The 17,316-nt window shown below is 38.9% G+C and overlaps 2 protein-coding genes across 2 annotated transcripts; one reads left to right on the top strand and one right to left on the bottom strand.

The window, feature by feature from the left end:
* Positions 1-577: 577 nt before the first annotated feature.
* Positions 578-3,966, bottom strand: LOC143852004 (uncharacterized). The gene is made up of 3 exons (XM_077361516.1): positions 3,872-3,966; positions 1,000-1,244; positions 578-914 (listed from the first exon to the last, which is right to left on the bottom strand). Exons 2-3 carry the CDS (start codon positions 1,239-1,241, stop codon positions 677-679), a joined length of 480 nt encoding a protein of 159 aa, XP_077217631.1. The 5' UTR covers positions 1,242-1,244; positions 3,872-3,966; the 3' UTR covers positions 578-676.
* A 7,222-nt stretch (positions 3,967-11,188) lies between these two features.
* LOC143849795 (short-chain dehydrogenase ptmH-like) lies at positions 11,189-12,665 on the top strand. The gene is made up of 2 exons (XM_077358990.1): positions 11,189-11,453; positions 12,091-12,665. The coding sequence occupies exons 1-2, from the start codon at positions 11,189-11,191 to the stop codon at positions 12,663-12,665; spliced, it is 840 nt and encodes a 279-aa protein (XP_077215105.1).
* Positions 12,666-17,316: the final 4,651 nt, after the last annotated feature.

Below are 17,316 nucleotides of genomic sequence, written 5' to 3'. Positions count from 1 at the left end.
TCAAAGAAGAGATAAAAGTCATAAAACCATGAATAGGAATATACCCATCTAATGGCTAGTGTTCAAATCTCAACCCAACACTACAAAGAGCTAAAATTTGAGTGGTCTGCATAAGCTTTACAACAGGAAACATGGTAGCTATATCTTCCTTCTTCTTTTCCATATTTTGGCAACCATTAACTTGATGTGGGAGAAAACTAACTAAAATTCCAGCAATAGTTCTTAAGGATTAAGCTGAATAATATCAGTAACAGATGAATCAAGTGCTTTGTGGCTTCAACCCATATAGAGATAAATTTCTGGCCTTTATCTAATCAGACAGCATGAGAGCCACTTCACCTGGAAAACCGTCCCTCAAATATATCTCTAGTCACAACCTCAAACATGTCCTGGAAAAGAATCACAGCAAAACCTTTTCCTGTTACAGGCCAAAATCCTCTTTAAAAAAAAAAAATTAAACATTAGTTGAACCCATAATCTTAAAAATTAAACCCATAATCTTAAATCACATTTAAGTTGAATCAGAAACAACAAAATTATCATAAACTAAAGCTAACCAATTATAAGAATCAAATCATCCAAAAAGAAATTAAACATTAGTTATAACATTTCCACCTAACTCATACATCCAAAATATAGTTCATATATAAACGGTTCAACCAAAAATAGATAAATTTCACATAGCCAAACGGCGCATACGGCGCAGAATGCGCCTCAACATCTCCACTCGGTCCATCTCGTCGAGAGAAAGGAAGGCCCTAGCTTCCTTGTGATGCCCGTGAAGGTACACATAAGCATCAATAAGGTCACCTCTAACGAAACCATCAATGTTCAGCACTGCATCTTTGAGGCCAGGGAGGCTGTGTACCTCACTAGTAGAACTTTTGGCATCAGCAACCATTTTAATGCCCAGTCTGCATATAAAACCATAATGTGAGTAAACATACCTCATAAACAAGTGGGAAAAAAGTCTAAAATACTACTATCATAGGTACTAACCCCACACCAATGGCAAACCCCAAAAACCAAGGAACACTATGGATGTCCTCTTCACGCTTGTCTTGCAAATCCTCATGGCGCTTATCATATGCATTTAAGGCTACTTCTGCCTGCTTCCTTGTGGCATAGGAGCGATAAGATGCTCCACTATACCTGTTCACTTGAAGGTGACAATCTGCCCAACTGTCGAATATGCCCACCTGCCGTCCCTTGAAAACGACATAAAACTTATCCTTCGCCATTACCTGGTACCACATAAACAACACATAATAGTTGCAATAACAAATGATAGATAAACAACATTTACTTAGATCTCAAGCTTCGGTTTTTCATTCAGAAGCTTTATAAGATAACATACAAAAACTATTGATGCAATCAAACCCATACATAATTTAGTCCATCAAACCCATACTAATTTAGTCCATCAAACCCATACCAACAAACCCATCAAACCCATACATAAGTTAGTCCATCAAACCTATCACATAGTTAGTTCAAATATAAACGGTTCAACAAAAAGACCCAACCACCAAAAAACATCGACCGAAAAAAGGAACTCATAACTGCATATGCAAGCACCGCATTATGCGCCCCAACATCGAAATGCGGTCCATATTATCCAAAGAAAGGAATGCCTCAGCTTCCTTGTGACACCCGTGTAGGTACACATAAGCATCAAGGAGGTCATCCTTGGGGAAACCACCAATGTTCAGCACCGCATCTTTCAAGTCAGGGAGGCTGTGCACCTCACCAGTAGAAATTATGGCATCAGCAACCCTATTAATGCTGGCAGACACAACTTGCAACTCCGATAGAAGTGCAGCATTAGGACGCTTCTTTGACTTCTTCCCACCAGTAGCAGAAGTTGGGCCCCTGATAGGAGAGGAGTCACTATAGCCCATGGATGCATCTACGGCAGGTATAGATGAAGAAGGTCTAGCACGTGGCGGAGTACGGAGGAAGCTGTCCTTCTCTTCCTCCTCAGCTACAAGCGATGCCAGCTCATCGTCAACATCCTGAATGTAGGAGTCGTCAGGCATCTCCCTCCTAATGTGGTTGTGGACGCAGCAACAGGCCAACACTATGTCGATCTGCTTGGAATATGAATACATGGGTGCTGAATTTAATATGCTGAATCGCTTCTTCAAGACATCAAAAGTTCGCTCGATTACATTCCTGGCTGAAGAATGCCTTTGATTATACAACTCCTCGGCTTTCCTAGGTCTGCGCCCTCTAATCTGATTGAGATGCTAACCAATACCTCGGATTGGAGTTATAAAATGGGACAGACACGGATACCCGGCATCACCAAGGTAAAACTTTCCTACAATCAAACAAAGGATTACAATTAAATTAGCTAAGTACTACAGAAACCGCATCAATACAAACAGTCTAATAAGCTAATTATTACCTGGGAAAATGGGAATCCCGTTCGGCTTTGATATAGCAGATGCTAACACCCGTGAGTCCGATGCCGACCCCTCCCACCCACAAAGGACGTAGGTAAACTTTAGGTCAAAGTCGAAACAGGCTAACACATTTTGGGATGGGAAGTGCTTACGACAAATATATCTTTTTTGAATATCCTCAGATACTTTTGCATGAATGTGGGTCCCGTCAATTGCACCAATACAATCCTATAATCAGGACATTCAGATGTCAACCATAAGTGTTAACATACTGGCCTCAATTACTAACAACCTTCAGTCGAAATGCGTAGCTATCATAAACGTACTTTAAAGTAAGGCATAAAATTAGGATTATCAAGGATTGCCCGTGGTGTCTCCCTTGATGGACGTACTATGAACATGTCTTGTAGGATGAGAACAGCGTCGGGAACCTTATTAAAATACTTTGAAACAGTAGCCCCTGACCTTCTTGTGGTTGCCCTAACAGTACGATTCCTTTCATTGTGTGCAATCACACTTAAGAAAATAGCCACCTGTTCCTCAACAGTGCAGTGAATTGTGTCTTTCAACAATGTTGTGCTTCTGAAAAGGCCCACGAAGGCGCGGAAGCACCGAACATCCATTCGAAGAAGAGCAACACAATGGTTCTCTGCGTGCGTGATACGTCTAACAAAGGTCCTACGGGTTAAGTACCCGCTTTCGTAAGGGGCTCTTGTAATATTCTGCTCAAGGTATAGTCGAACCCTAAGCGTTACTGCGGCCGGCGCAGAGATTACTATAGCTGCAGCTCGAAGGATCAACATCCGCCTATCTGCTGGTTGACGAGGCATGATGGTAACCCTACCAAATACTAAAACAAATAACATTTAGGATAAGAACACAACCGGCAAAGACACCATAACCACAGTCACAACCATCGAAACAAAACTCCTACAGCCACCACCAACCACCAAAGCACCAACAAGCAACCACAACCACCGTAACACCAAACAACATCATCCATAAGAATATATCCCCTACCCTGATCAGCACCTCAGATCCACCACCAAAAAAATACATCCCCATTAGCACCTCAAATCCACCACAAAAATATGCATCCCCAACCAACATCACCAACAACCAAATTTTTTTTTCACATTTAATGCTACCGCATAAACAACACGTACATACTATCACAAAAATCTTGCAAGAAAAACTACTCATCTGTTCCAATTAATTCTACTCATCTGCTCCAATTAAAACAATGTAGCCCATGGTCCAAATCAAAACAAGAAAGATAATTACGAGTTGGAAATCAACCACAAAAAAAAACCCCTCTAATCTAGAGAGAGGGAAAGACAAAAACACAAAACCCTAACAATTGAACCCCCAACATAACAGATCCTCTATAAATCAGAAACTCTCATCAAGAAAAAAATAAAAAGATGAAGCTCTCGCATGGGGAAGAAGGAACGAAACAATACCTTCTTCGACAGAGGAGAAAGATGTGCTTCGTCGGTATTTGTGTACTCGCAGGAGTATTTACCGTGACCGGAGTGCCCGAGGAAGATGAAGACGAGCGGCTAGGGTTTCATTTCTAGTTTTAAGAAAAAACAACAAACAGAAAGAAAAATGAGAAGAAACAAAGGCAATAACAATAAATCAGGCAATAACAAGAAACCAGATTTGTTCTGTAAAAATGAGAATGGTTTAAACCACCATCGATTTAAACCCGTTAGAATCGAAACCCTAAAATGAAAAAAAAACCCTAAACCGAACCCTCAAAGCGGAATAAACCCTAAAAGGTTACAGATCGGAGCCCAAACAACTGAAATAGCTTATAAAACCTAAAAAAAATTCAGCACAAACCCCACAAAAATGAAAAAAACAAGAAGGCATTCCACATTTGAAGAAGAAAGAGGAAAAAAAGGAGTAAATGAGAGAGAGGGAGAGGAGATCTTACCTTTTTTTGCCTTGCCGGAGGGGAGAGGTCGCCGGAGATGATGATGGAGCCGGTGAGTTTCGTCGGAGGGTTTGTAGCGAGAACAGTTTTGAGGAGGGGAGCCCGACGTTTTTTCCCGAGACTTTATCCCTCGCTTTTTCCCATGTTTTTCATCGGAAAATTGCAAAGGAAATGGCGAGAAAATTTCAGTTTCCACATCATTTTTTGATGTTAAATACATTTTCCACATCCTCTAAACAACTTTCTCGAGAAAGCAAGCGAACATGCGAAAATGTGTTTTCCCGAGAAAATTTGGGTTACTTTCCCATCCTTTCCTTTCTCGAGATGACAAGTGAACAGAGCCTTGGAGAAAAGTGAGAGAAAGAAAGGAAAACGAGAGGAGGTAGAGGAAGGAGAGAGGAGAGAGAGAGAGAGAGAGAGAGAGAGAGAGATCAACAGTGCTCTTCCTCTTATAATATGTACTATATACTTATCACTAGGGTTACATTTGAGATGACAAGAATGCCCCTAATCAGGTACTCTAATTACACCACTTCTTTCACATGTCTAAAGAGTGATCCTCTTCTGTTGAAGATGGTTACTATTTATCTAGGTTGGAATGGACTTCATAAACAACCTCGTCATCTGGTGATATTTCATATATGTTAAACTGTTATCTTAGTCCAACCGTATGTTAAACTATCTGTTAAACTATTATCAACTTCTCCACCTATGTTTTTGGTTAGGACCTCTTCGGATCCCTTATTAGTTTGTTCTTTTTTGGAGTGCTTTCTGATCTTCTTTTCTTAGTCTGGGGTTCAGATGCCTTATCTCAGTACGACCCTTTTTCAGAGTGGCTTTCATATCTTGTTTTCTTAGACCTGGTCATGATCCATATTTTAATTGTACCGTCGATGAAATTGTCGTAAGTCCTACTCATGTTGTACACAGTTAGGGCTTAAGGTTAGGGGAGGAAGAGGGAAGAGACCCAAGACATAAGTGAAATTATATGGGTTCCATGCATTTTTGCGATTAATGGGGTACGACGGCCCTTGACAAATGATCCAATGACAGCCTCAGAGAAAGTTTACAGAGTCTAATTAAGGGTGTGTTCGGCAAGGGTTCTCATTCTCGCCCGAGTAGAGGCGCAGAAACAGATTGATGAGAATCTGGCGAGCCACTCCGAGTCACTCCACAATATCCTATCTTTTAGTTTATTAAATAGTAGAAAATTTAGAAATGGACTTGGTGGGCCGAGTGGATTTTAGGTATTCTTTGCATTTTTTTCATTCTCCACACCTAAAAAAGAGGGAGAAGTCCATTATCCTAAGGGTCACCGAACACACCCCAATTAACTAGAAAATCACCGATGGATATATCTAACACTAAGATTAGGAGTGTCAATGGACCCAGACGGTCTGTTGGATCTAAAGGATCCGTACATTATACAATATGTGAGCACAACATATGGATCCGAACCGTGCCCTCTCAATTCCCTCCCGAGATAAACTAATACTCTATGGAAAAAAAAATTTCATGACTGTCGAACTTGGCCGCCTTACAGTTTTAGCTTGTGATCTTACAATCTGGTGGGCACAATCAATGAACTGTAGAGAACCTAAAAAAATGTCTTTTTATCACCCTTGATTAAGCAGCTAGGATCCTGTAGACTATTAGACCAAAAGCAAGTCATGTGGATTTTCATTTTTCATGTACATAACTAGTCAAGAATTTAAACCTCCAAAAAGTTGAAAAGATTAACATATCCACGCATTAAGTTGTGGACTAAATGACTGTATGGCCAAAGTCCTCTTCTGGCAATAAGCACTACTACAGTACTACTTATTGCCTAATCCAAATAAAACCCGCCCAATTTGTGTCAAATATCATTCAAGTATGAGCAGAAATGAGTCATTTTTTGACGTAATTGAAGTCCATCTTCTTACCATATTTTAGGGTAAGTCAATGTATGTTTGCTTTTTATCCCACTAGTAAAAATGCACGTGCGTTGCACGTGGGACCCAAATATCAGTTCAAATAGTGCAATCAATTTTCCGTCAGAATAATCACAAATAAAGTTCTGTAAGGCTCATTTGGATGGCGAAAGGTTTATTTTTGGCATGAAATGGCCCACATAATGTGATTATTGAACTTCATAAAAGCAATTCAAGCAGAATGCAAATATAATCCAAAGGAATTCTCAGATCAAACATTGAATATTTCAGACTAAGAATATAACAAACAATGTTTTAAGAAATGAAAAAAAAAAAAAAACAGATTTTCAATCAATCAAAATAGGAATAAAAGTAGCCAAGCATCCATCTATATAGTTAGATGGACATTTAATCTGGGTGGTTAGCCAAAACTTAAATCCATGAAAGCCAACAAAAAGAGAACACTATATCCAAAGATAGCAGAAAAGAGAAAAAAAACCATACGGGCATATCCATGATTGCTCACCATCCTTGAATCTTGAAATGATGCCTCTCGAATAGTGATCTGACATATGATTGTTGAAAAAGCTCTTCTTGTAGGGATCTAAAACATGAAAAATCATATAAAAGAAATCCGGAGAAGGATAAAGCTAAAAAAAAAATCATAAGAACATCAGCAAGATATAACTTTTAGACTCAAAGTGCCATTAAGCATGGTCAAAATATAACTTTTAGACTAAATAAGCAGTAGTTTCAAAGAGAAAATGAAAGTTGATTTTAAAAAAGGAAAAAAAAAACTATAATACATGAAAAATAGAGCGAGGTAGTGGTGAAAGTAAATAGGCTAAATATATCAGTAATTGCTCTCAAAAGCTCTAAACATTTGTCAATCAAACATAATATTGCATTAAAAAATAATAATTGCATTAATCCTGGAAAGACATCCTCTTAAGAAAGTAATATGGAATACACCCCATAGCCTAAAGGTAAAAGAAAAATTATTAATACATGAACATTGATAAAGAAGCGCTAAAACAACGAAGTTTTTGTAATAGCACTACTCACCGTATTTTGATGATTGCACTCCTCACTTTATTAAATTGTAAGGTATGGCCCGTACCATAGGATGATCCAAACCGTCCATTAGATGGGCCACTGCCTACATAGGTGGTGCCCCAAAAATAATTTTCACAGGTTGATTCGAACCCTCCGATCTATAGAGGGTTATAGGTTGATCCAAACCGTCCATGTGATGGAACACAACATCAATCGGTTGTGCTCATAAAATCATTTCCATAGGTTGTATTTTGTAATAGCATTACTCACCGTATTTTGATGATCGCACTCCTCACTTTATTAAAATGTACGGTATGGCCCGTACCATAGGAAGATCCAAACCGTCCATTAGATGCGCCACTGCCTACATAGGTGGTGCCCCAAAAATAATTTTCATGGGTTGATCCGAACCCTCCGATCTATAGAGGGTTATAGGTTGATCCAAACCGTCCATGTGATGGAACACAACATCAATCGATTATGCCCATAAAATCATTTCCATAGGTTGATCCTAGCCCTCCAATCGATAGAGGTTTTCATAATTGTTGTTCCGCTTAAGTTGCCTGGAATCCGTCAATATTTAGCAAGTGTCCTGCAAGAGTAATATCAAGTACTTCTTTCGTCATTGTCATATGTCTCTACCTCTTCTTGGTACTTTTTTTCTGTAATTGTCATAGACAAGTACCCCGTGTCGGTACTTTTCATATGTTAGATTACGATTTTACCCTAAAGAAAGTAGGTAATATCATAACGTCTTATGCAAGAGAATAAGCATAATACACTTGGGATATAGATGGAATTTTTGCCAAAGGGAGGAAGAAAATAACGCAAGATTTTGCCTTTATATATGTAGATGTAGATTACGATTTTACCCTAAAGAAAGTAGGTAATATCATAACATCTTATTGAAGAGAATAGGCATAATACAACTGGGATATAGACGGAATTTTTGGCAAAGGGTGGAACACATTAACCCATCATTTTGTCTTTATATATAGTAGTTAGATTAGATTAGAGACGAATTCTAGATTGAAGGGAGCCCTTGCATAAAAGAGGTGAAAGGGCTCTCCTATTGGCTACATATCACCATCATGCATTAATAACAGCTAAAAAGTCAAATATGATGGTGATGTGCAGCCAATGGGGGAGCCCTTTCACCTCTTTTTTGCAAGGGCTCCCAGTTTAGACTTCCTCTAGATTAGATTACTATAAGTAAGCAAATATCTGTTTAACTGACATGAAAGACACCTTTTGTACAATAAGGGTCATTCAAGGCCTCTTTTATGGCTTGGGAAGTTGGGAGACTGGTTGGAATGCTAGGAGTTTTAAAAGAAAACTGAGTACAATAAACCAGTAAGATTACCAAATTTCCACACTGTAGAGATACACAAAGGATAGTTATTTCTGTGACTGATTAACATCCGTTGTCCCTTTTCTTACCTTTCTTTATTATCCTTTCCTTTTTCTCTGCTTACTTTCTACTTACGAGTTATGAGAAACCTTATGAAGTTCCCCTAAACCATCTCTTTTACACAAGAAAGAAACTAAAAACAAGGGGAAGCAAAGGCCTGGATATCGAAATAACACCAAGATCTTGTATTTTAAAAGTGATGGAGAGATTGGGTGATTCTGACATGAGATATTACCTTTAGATTGAGAGAGAGAGAGAGAGAGAGAGAGAGAGAGAGAGAGAGATGAGGTGGGTTGGATACAACTTGCAAGAGAGCTTTAATGGAGATGAGAGTGGAATATAATGTGAGCTTTCTATGTTTGGTTGCTTGGAGTGGCTCGGAGAGTAGTGGAATAGGAAGTCAAAGGGAGGAGACAAGCATTTTGATTTGCCTAGAATTATCTTAGAAAATTGTGTAGTAGTGTTTGGTTGCCTAGAATTATCTTGGAGAGTAGGAGAAAAACTAGGGGGTGTCATTACCAATGTAAGGAGAGAGGAGAGAGGAGAGAGAGGGAAGAGAGATAAAGAGAGCATCATTCCCTAGAAAATTCAACTATTATTCTTTGCTTTTGGAAGAAGGGGACAAGAAAGATATAAGCAATTATTACATTGGAGACATCCAAGGGAATTAAAGGGAGTCCTATGCCATTTTGGCAACCAAACGTGGAATGGGATGCCAAATCCAAACCAAATTTCGATGGCTGCCAACCTTTTGTGCAACCAAACGAGGTTTTTAAGACTCTTTGTTCATCTCTCCTTAAGTCACTTTCATACAGTTGCTGTCCACAACCCCCCTTTTCCATCCTCTCTTGGTTGGATTTTGTTTGGATTTTGTGCTTCCACAAGCAAAGACAAAGCCTTACCATTAAATAGGATTTTCCTTTGTTTGGTAGTTTTGGTGCCTAACATCTTCCAAATACCTAAGAATGTACTCGTGTTGATCGTATGCCTTGTTCTCTGTCAAGCTAGAGCTTGGGTCTTAGATCCAAATATCCAACATCAAATCTATAAGTAGCGAGTTTACTTTTAAGTGATACAATTAAGATTGACATGGTTTTAAATGAAGCCAAGCCTTAATCATCCAATACTACTGGTGGAAATTTTTTCGCCTCATGCAAGAGCTAACTCCCACTATTTTTTTTGGTGAGTAACTCCCACTATTTCTCGTACATATCAGAAGGGAAATCAAGCTTTAGATGCTTTGGCTAATGTAGCTTGTTAGAACTAGACCAATTGACAATTCTTCTCATGGAAAAATCTCGGTAAAGAGGCAAAAGGAACAATGAGATAGCCTAGGAATCCACAGTATCCTCTCCATCTAAGGGTTGATCGTGTTTCATATTTTTTGTATGCTTTAGAATGTATCTGTTCTCTGTCTTATAAGTCTCTTTGAGGCCTCTTTCTTTTCCTCTAATAAATTCATTGTGTCCAACTGGGGCCTCAATATAAAATTCCAGGGTTAAAAAACATTGCGCTTTTAACCTCCCCATCCTTCAATACAGTGTTTCCAATGCCAATTTCTCTCTTTTTCTCTAAATATGTAAGAGAATGAATGGTTGGAAAGTGATATTTTCAATACTTCTCTCTGTTTTATATCAAGCTAGTTTTTTAAGGTTTTTTTTTTTTTTTCCTCTTCTCCGCAAAAAAGTCTTCTACTGTGCTTTATTTGCGAAAAAGTCTTCTAGTTTGATAATTTGCAAAAGGAGTCATCACATTTGAGTGAATTTCGCAGATCAGATCCCATCAATTTGTGACCAGAACATCTACGTTGGATTTTTTTAAACTTGTACAAAGATCATAATGCTCTTATATGTGAAAAGACAAAAAATTACCTTTTAAACAAACCAAAATACCCATGACGGTCAATGATAACGTTTTGAATCAAGGGTGTGGGATACGCGCGAGCACACACTAATAGTCTTGGCCCATGCTATGAATGGATGTAAACAAAATATTGGCCCACCCAATCAAACAAATGACGTGTAAAATGGTGGGCCCTACCCTATACATGGGCTTGGGTGGAGATAGTAGGAGCTACGCCATCAAGAGGCAAAATTCTTGGCCCCACCAAATGCATGGGTTTGAGTTGAGTTGGTGGAACCCACCCTATCAAAACATAACCTAGTCGCAATGCCTTCAAATTTGCACCCCTAAAAACATTGAAATGTTCCTTGATTTCTTTTTGTGCCTGAGAGTCCGACCATCCTCGAATGAAACATAAACTAACAAGCTTAATTTGCACAAGCAGCCGGCCATCTATCTTCAAGAAGAACATGCCCCAGTATATTCTCAATCCGAAAGCATAAAATATAAACAAAAAAAAATAAGGCGGATCTACAAAGGCTTCTTCCCTTGCATAAAGAGGAGACACCCATGAAGAACTAATGAGAGCAAAACCAAGATTTATCAAAACAAGATTATGGGTGATAATAAGGTTGTCTTAGTCACTGGTTGCGCCAAGGGTGGCATCGGTTTTGAGTACTGCAAGGCCTTCGCAGAGCAAAATTGCCGTGTTTTCGCATCCGATATTGCGGGACAATTGGGCAACATGTCAGACCTCCAGTCGGAAAACACCGAGATATTGGAGCTCGACGTCTCTTCCGACAAAAGTGTAGAGTCCGCTGTCTCCACTATCATAACCAAGTGCGGCCACATTGACATTGTGGTCAACAATGCCGGGATTGGTAGTGTAAAACAACCAATTACTCCAAAAGCCTCAGCAGTTTTTTTTCTTTTTTTTCTTTTTGAATGGTCAGGAGATTCTTTAATATATAGACCGATATGGTCCAAAAGCTTAAGCACGCTGGCCTTGTTTGGATTGCAGGAATATATTGGAAAAGATCGGAAAGGAAAAATATTCGTAAAAAAATCTACTATTTTTAGACATGAAAAAGATAACTTTGAACCAAAATTATTCAATTTTTGTGTAGATGGACCTCCAATTTACGATGATATCCATCAAAATTAACCATTATTTTATCATTTCCTTTTAATCTATGTAGAGAAATTTATTTCCAAGAAAACATATGCATTTTCCATCGGAAATGTTTTTCTTGCAATCCAAACATGCCCTTAGAGCCCATAGAGTTAGTGTTATTTAATCATTTATATTTTATACTTCAACACTCCCCCTCACATGTGGCCCCTCTTTTTTGGTTGGTCGTACACGTTGATTTTTAATATCAAGGAGTTTTTGAATTATGAACCGAGGACCTGGCATGAGCCAATAGCTCTAATACCATGTGAAACAACTAATTACTCCACAATCTTAAGCTGCTAGAGTTGGTGTTATTTAATCATTTATATTTTATACTTCAACAGGTAGCACAGGACCCTTGGCGGAGCTCCCACTCGAGGCTGTTAGAAGGGCTTGGGAGATTAATACATTAGGGCAGTTAAGGGTGGTCCAACAAGTAGTGCCCCACATGGCTTCCCAACGTAGGGGTTGCATAGTCAATGTAGGGAGTGTGGTTGCGACAGCACCTACACCTTGGGCGGGCTCTTACTGCTCTAGCAAGGCTGCAGTACATGCCATGTCACACGCACTACGTCTAGAGCTTCGGCCCTTTGGGGTACATGTTGTACTAGTTGTCCCTGGAGCCATTCGATCGAACTTCGGAAGTGCCAATATGGAGAAACTAGGGTCTCAGGATTGGAAACTTTATAAGGACTTCAAGGATTCGATAGCTGAGCGAGCCCGAGCTTCGCAGTCGAGCAAAGCCACTGATGCTGGGTTGTTCGCTAGACATGTGGTGAGTAAAGTGTTGAGCCCCAAGCCACCAAGGCAGATTGTGTTTGGCCATATGACTGGATTGTTTTCCATGCTTGCATTGTCTCCTCTATGGGTTGGGGACCTCTTCTTTTCCAAGCGGTTTAACCTTAATAAGAAGATGTAGAAGAGACAATGTAAATTGAGAGAGAATATTTTAACTATCAAAGTGTTTTGAACTTTTGTTTCTAGTTACCAAACAATCGTAACACTTCTAGGCCATGTTAAGGCCTTCAAATTCCAAACCCTTCTAGCGAGGGTCCAACCAAAGGTTTCCAAGGTGTGTGTGCCATGTAGAACCATGTCAAACACCTATCGAGTGTGAACGTAACAACACCACCGACTCAAATAGTCCTTCTTTGTTTTTGTTTTTATTGTTTTAGCAAGAAAGGTATTAGCTTTAGAGTGTTTGTTTTATGGTTTATCTAAACGCAACTAGCCTAGTAGGTGTTTTGTGTTTACAAGGAGTTTCTAATCGATTAGGATGAAGTGTGCTTCACATTATTTTCAAGTGGGTATCTACAGCTTTTGTAAAGCTATATTTTATCTCTCTTCTTAATTTCCAATAGTCTGTTTCTTCTAAATAAACCAAAGAAGGTTTACAAGTGGTATCAAAGCAGTTGTTCGATCGGAATACCAGTTTGTTCTTGGATTTGCTTCGAGGGGGATATCAAAGTGGGAATACCGGTTTGTTCTTTAGTTGCTTCGAGGTGATATCGAGGTTGGAAGAAGAGATGGTGGAAAGTGTTGGTATGTTGGCGGGGATTGAAAACCTCAACAATACCAATTACATCTATTTGAAGTTGTGCTTGGAGTCGTATCTTCAAGGCCAGGATCTATGGGACATAGTGAATGGCAACGACACCGAAACACCAGTAGAGGGAGGAGTGGATACGCTGCGGAGGTAGAAGATCCGTGCCGGAAAAGTGTTGTATGTATTGAAGGCGTTAATACAGAAGGAGTTGATTGAGCATATTAGAGATGCGAAAACTCCGAAAGAAGCGTGGGAGGCACTCTCATCTCTCTTTTCACGGGAGAACTATGCACGGTTGCAGTTCTTGGAGAACGAGATCGGCTTATTAACACAAGGTAATGTATCCGTTTCTGATTATTTTATGAAAGCTAAAAACTTGTGTAATGAGATATCTCAATTAGACGAGGAGTCTAAGATTAGTGAAAGCCGTATGCGGAGAATGATTATCCATAGCTTGAGGCCTGAGTTTAGCGGATTTATCACCGCTATACGTGGTTGGCCAATGCAACCGTCTCTCCTGGAGTTGGAAAATCTCGTGATTAATCAAGAGATGTAGGCAAGGCAAATGACTGGATTGTCTGTGATAGAAAGTGAGGAAGCGCTTGCGGTGAATAGCAAGCGGAAGTGACAGAAAAATAAGAAACGAAAGGATGGCGATAAGAAAGGTGATCGGGAGAATAACAATGAAAAATCACAAGAAAAACGTGATTTTTATTGTTATGGATGTGGCAAGCCAGGTCATATTAGAAGAAATTATCAGGCAAAGATTAAGATCGATGATGGGAATTTTATCGTCGAATCCAAAGACAAGGAGGATGATGATGATGGTGAATGGGATATGCAAGCTTCTTTTGCTTGTGATGTTGTAACAACCCGAAACAATTGAGCCGCTACAAGCAAAAGAAAACCAGTGAAAAACACCATAAAATTTTTTTTTTGAGATAAGATAAACTAAATTAAAACATTCTTAAACTTGCCACAACCACAAATCTTATTCCAATTTAAAACCCAAGTAAGAGTCGCAGTTTGAAAAATAAAATGTAAGTCTTACAATTTAAAAACATCAATAAGCTTAAAAATTAAAGACAATGGTATAGCATGTCATCGAAACTCAAGAACCGATGATAATTAAACGAACATACATCTTTAATGTGTAAACTCTATAAATAACATGCGACGGCTACACCCCGGGCTCATCTGGCATTTTTCCCTTTTTCTTGTTCTTTCATTTATTTCCGTCCAGGTACACTGCCTCACGACTTATCCACTACCCCCGTCTAAAGGTAGTGTCAGTTTTGGACTTTTGATTACGGATGACAAACATCATGTCAAGCCGCCTTAGGGATTATTTCCCTTCGATAAGATAATCAACACAAGGTTGCACACTCTAATCGTGTTATTTTTTACCTTTTTGGTCCGAGGACGACACAACGGCCTCCCTTATACCCCCATCTACATTCTCATGACAAAGCATAAAGTAATCCATTTTTTTTAAACTACATCATGCAAATCTATATAGCATTTGAAATCTAAAATCAACGGAATTATCATGTCAATTTAACTAGAATAACAATTTGAGATAGGAATATAACTAGAACATCAATCTAACATTAACAAGCCTATATTGAGAGATATACAAGAATAGTCCACTGTCACTTGCCTTACTCCTCTGTCGGATGAGAGAACCCACGAAGTCCCTAAACAAGGATAGAGGGTTGATAAACCTGAAAGCGAGGCCAACACCCAATCACATTGGATTCACACCATTTTACTATATCTATTGTAAGCCCAAGGGTTCCCCATGGGTTTATTCAATCACCTTGTTTTGATGATTAACAAACGCAAATTGATTAGTCGTTTATGGACTAATCATTTGCCTTGAGTGTTGTGCTTTAGACAGGTCCTATACAAGTCAAATCATACTAGCACACACCTTGTTGGCCTATGCTTGAAGATGAACCAAACACAATGGCAAAAGAGCTCGGAACATACTTGGACCAATCACACCTTGGAGGTACCAAGGAGAAGCTCATCATCAACCATCTCAAAGCATTGAACAAACAAAGGAAGAACAATGAAGGCCAAAGCTTGTGGATCAACAACTTGCAAAAGAGCTTGAACCAAATGGTGGCATCATTCTTGGAAGGTGTCAAGCAAAGAAGCTCAACCTTGAAGATCCCAAAGCAAGCCATGCACTCAAAGAGAAGATCAAGCAATGGCTACCTCAAGAGTTCATTCAAGAGAATGGTAAAAATGGTAGATTGTATCACCTATCTCTCTTGTGTTTTCTCTTATCAAGGCACATCTTAAAACCCCTAAAAATATGTTTTTCAAAGAGACTAACACACCCTTTAAGGACTTAAATGGATTAGTGAATGGCCATGGTGGTGTACCAACATGTTGGGACCCATATGGCATTCAACACAAGAATGAACAAAATAAAGTTCTGAAGCAACAACCTGGACCAGCAACTAAATCCTATCAAAAATTATTTAAAATATTTTCAAATATTTTTGAAAATATTTTTAACAGATAGCTCTCATTTTTCTCATATCCATAGAGTATAGGAACGTCAAAATCCGACGAGAAATGAGGGAGATATGAATTTTACAAGTTCGACACTGTTTGTTGGAAACAGTCTCGGAACTCCGAGAATTATTCTCGGAGCTCCGAGCTCGGAACTCCGAGAACATTCTCGGAGCTCCGAGAAATGCTCCAGGTTCTAAAAAATAAAAGCTCTGTTTGAATTCTCGGAACTCCGAGAATTTGCTCGGAACTCCGAGAAATTTCTCGGAACTCCGAGAAATATTTTTCTTCAAAAAAATATAGCCGTTGGGGTGCAACGGCTAGTTGATTTTTTGACCCAGTTTTGACTGTTTTACCCCCCAAACGGTCACATGGAGGTGGGACTTTATATATACCCATTCAAGGGTCCAAAACACATGAGGAACATCGTCCAATTTCAAGAAACCCCTAGAAAATCATTTGTGAACTATTTTTGGGTAATTTCTCACACCAACCTCTTGTGCCTTGATTTGAGAAAATCATTTGAGATTGGTTTAGGCTTAAACTTGTTTATTCTTGAGAGCATCCTTGGAGCTACAACTTGTAATCAAGCCTAGTAAGAGGCTAATACTTCTTCTTCTTTATTCGATCGGTGGCAAGGGCATCCGTTGTTTTTAATTCCCTTGGGTGAAGCGCTTAGAACTCGGCGGAGATGGAGAGTCATTGTAAAGGTGGAAGGGCATCCTCATTTAATTCCCTTGGAGTGTAGAAGCCTTGGAGTGTAGAAGCCTTGGAGCTGGGCGTCGTGGAGGTCTCAATAGTGGAAATCCTCAAGTGCGACCTTGAGTAGAGTGGAGTAGGCCGTTGGCCGAACCACTATAAATCTTTGTGTCGCTTGCGTTGGTATTTCTCGATTTCTCATTCCCTCTCTCACTCTCTTATTTGTGCTTGTCTTATTATTTAGAATTGAGTGAGTTAGCATTGCCATCCAACGTGAATATCTTTACATTGCTAATTAGCCCACTAAATCTCCTAATTAAGTTGGTTATTTAAACAAGGGTTTTTAAGCTTATATACATTTGTGAAAATTGGTTAAGCTTAACTAATTCAACTTAATTAACCAAGGGATAAAACTAGGGTGAAATTTAGAAAACGTTTCTAAGAGGCAAAAGTTTTATAAACATCCTATTCACCTATCTTACGGTGGTTCGGGGTGTCAATTATCTCTTTCAATGATAATTCTCTTTATTACGATAATGTATATTCAACTTGGTTCAATTAGTGTTGAAGTTTCAGATTCAAAAGGTGTACATAGAGCTGAAAATTCAGAATTAATAGGTTTAAGATATTGCTGAAATTTCAGATTTAAAGGGTTCATAAAAGTGCTGAAATTTCAGTTTTAAAATGATTCACAAAGGTGCTGAAATTTCAGTTTTAAAGGGTTCATAAAGTGCTGAAATTACAGTTTTAAAAGGATTCATAAAGGTGCTGAAATTTTAGTTTTAAAAGGGTTCATAAA

This window comes from Tasmannia lanceolata, unplaced genomic scaffold, assembly GCF_043159265.1.
Source record: "Tasmannia lanceolata isolate RefF3 unplaced genomic scaffold, GAP_Taslan_0.1 ptg000018l, whole genome shotgun sequence".
In the NCBI taxonomy this organism is placed as follows: Eukaryota; Viridiplantae; Streptophyta; class Magnoliopsida; order Canellales; family Winteraceae; genus Tasmannia; species Tasmannia lanceolata.
The sequence above is the reverse complement of the archived record's forward strand: the minus strand, read 5'-3'. Positions and strand labels throughout refer to the sequence as shown.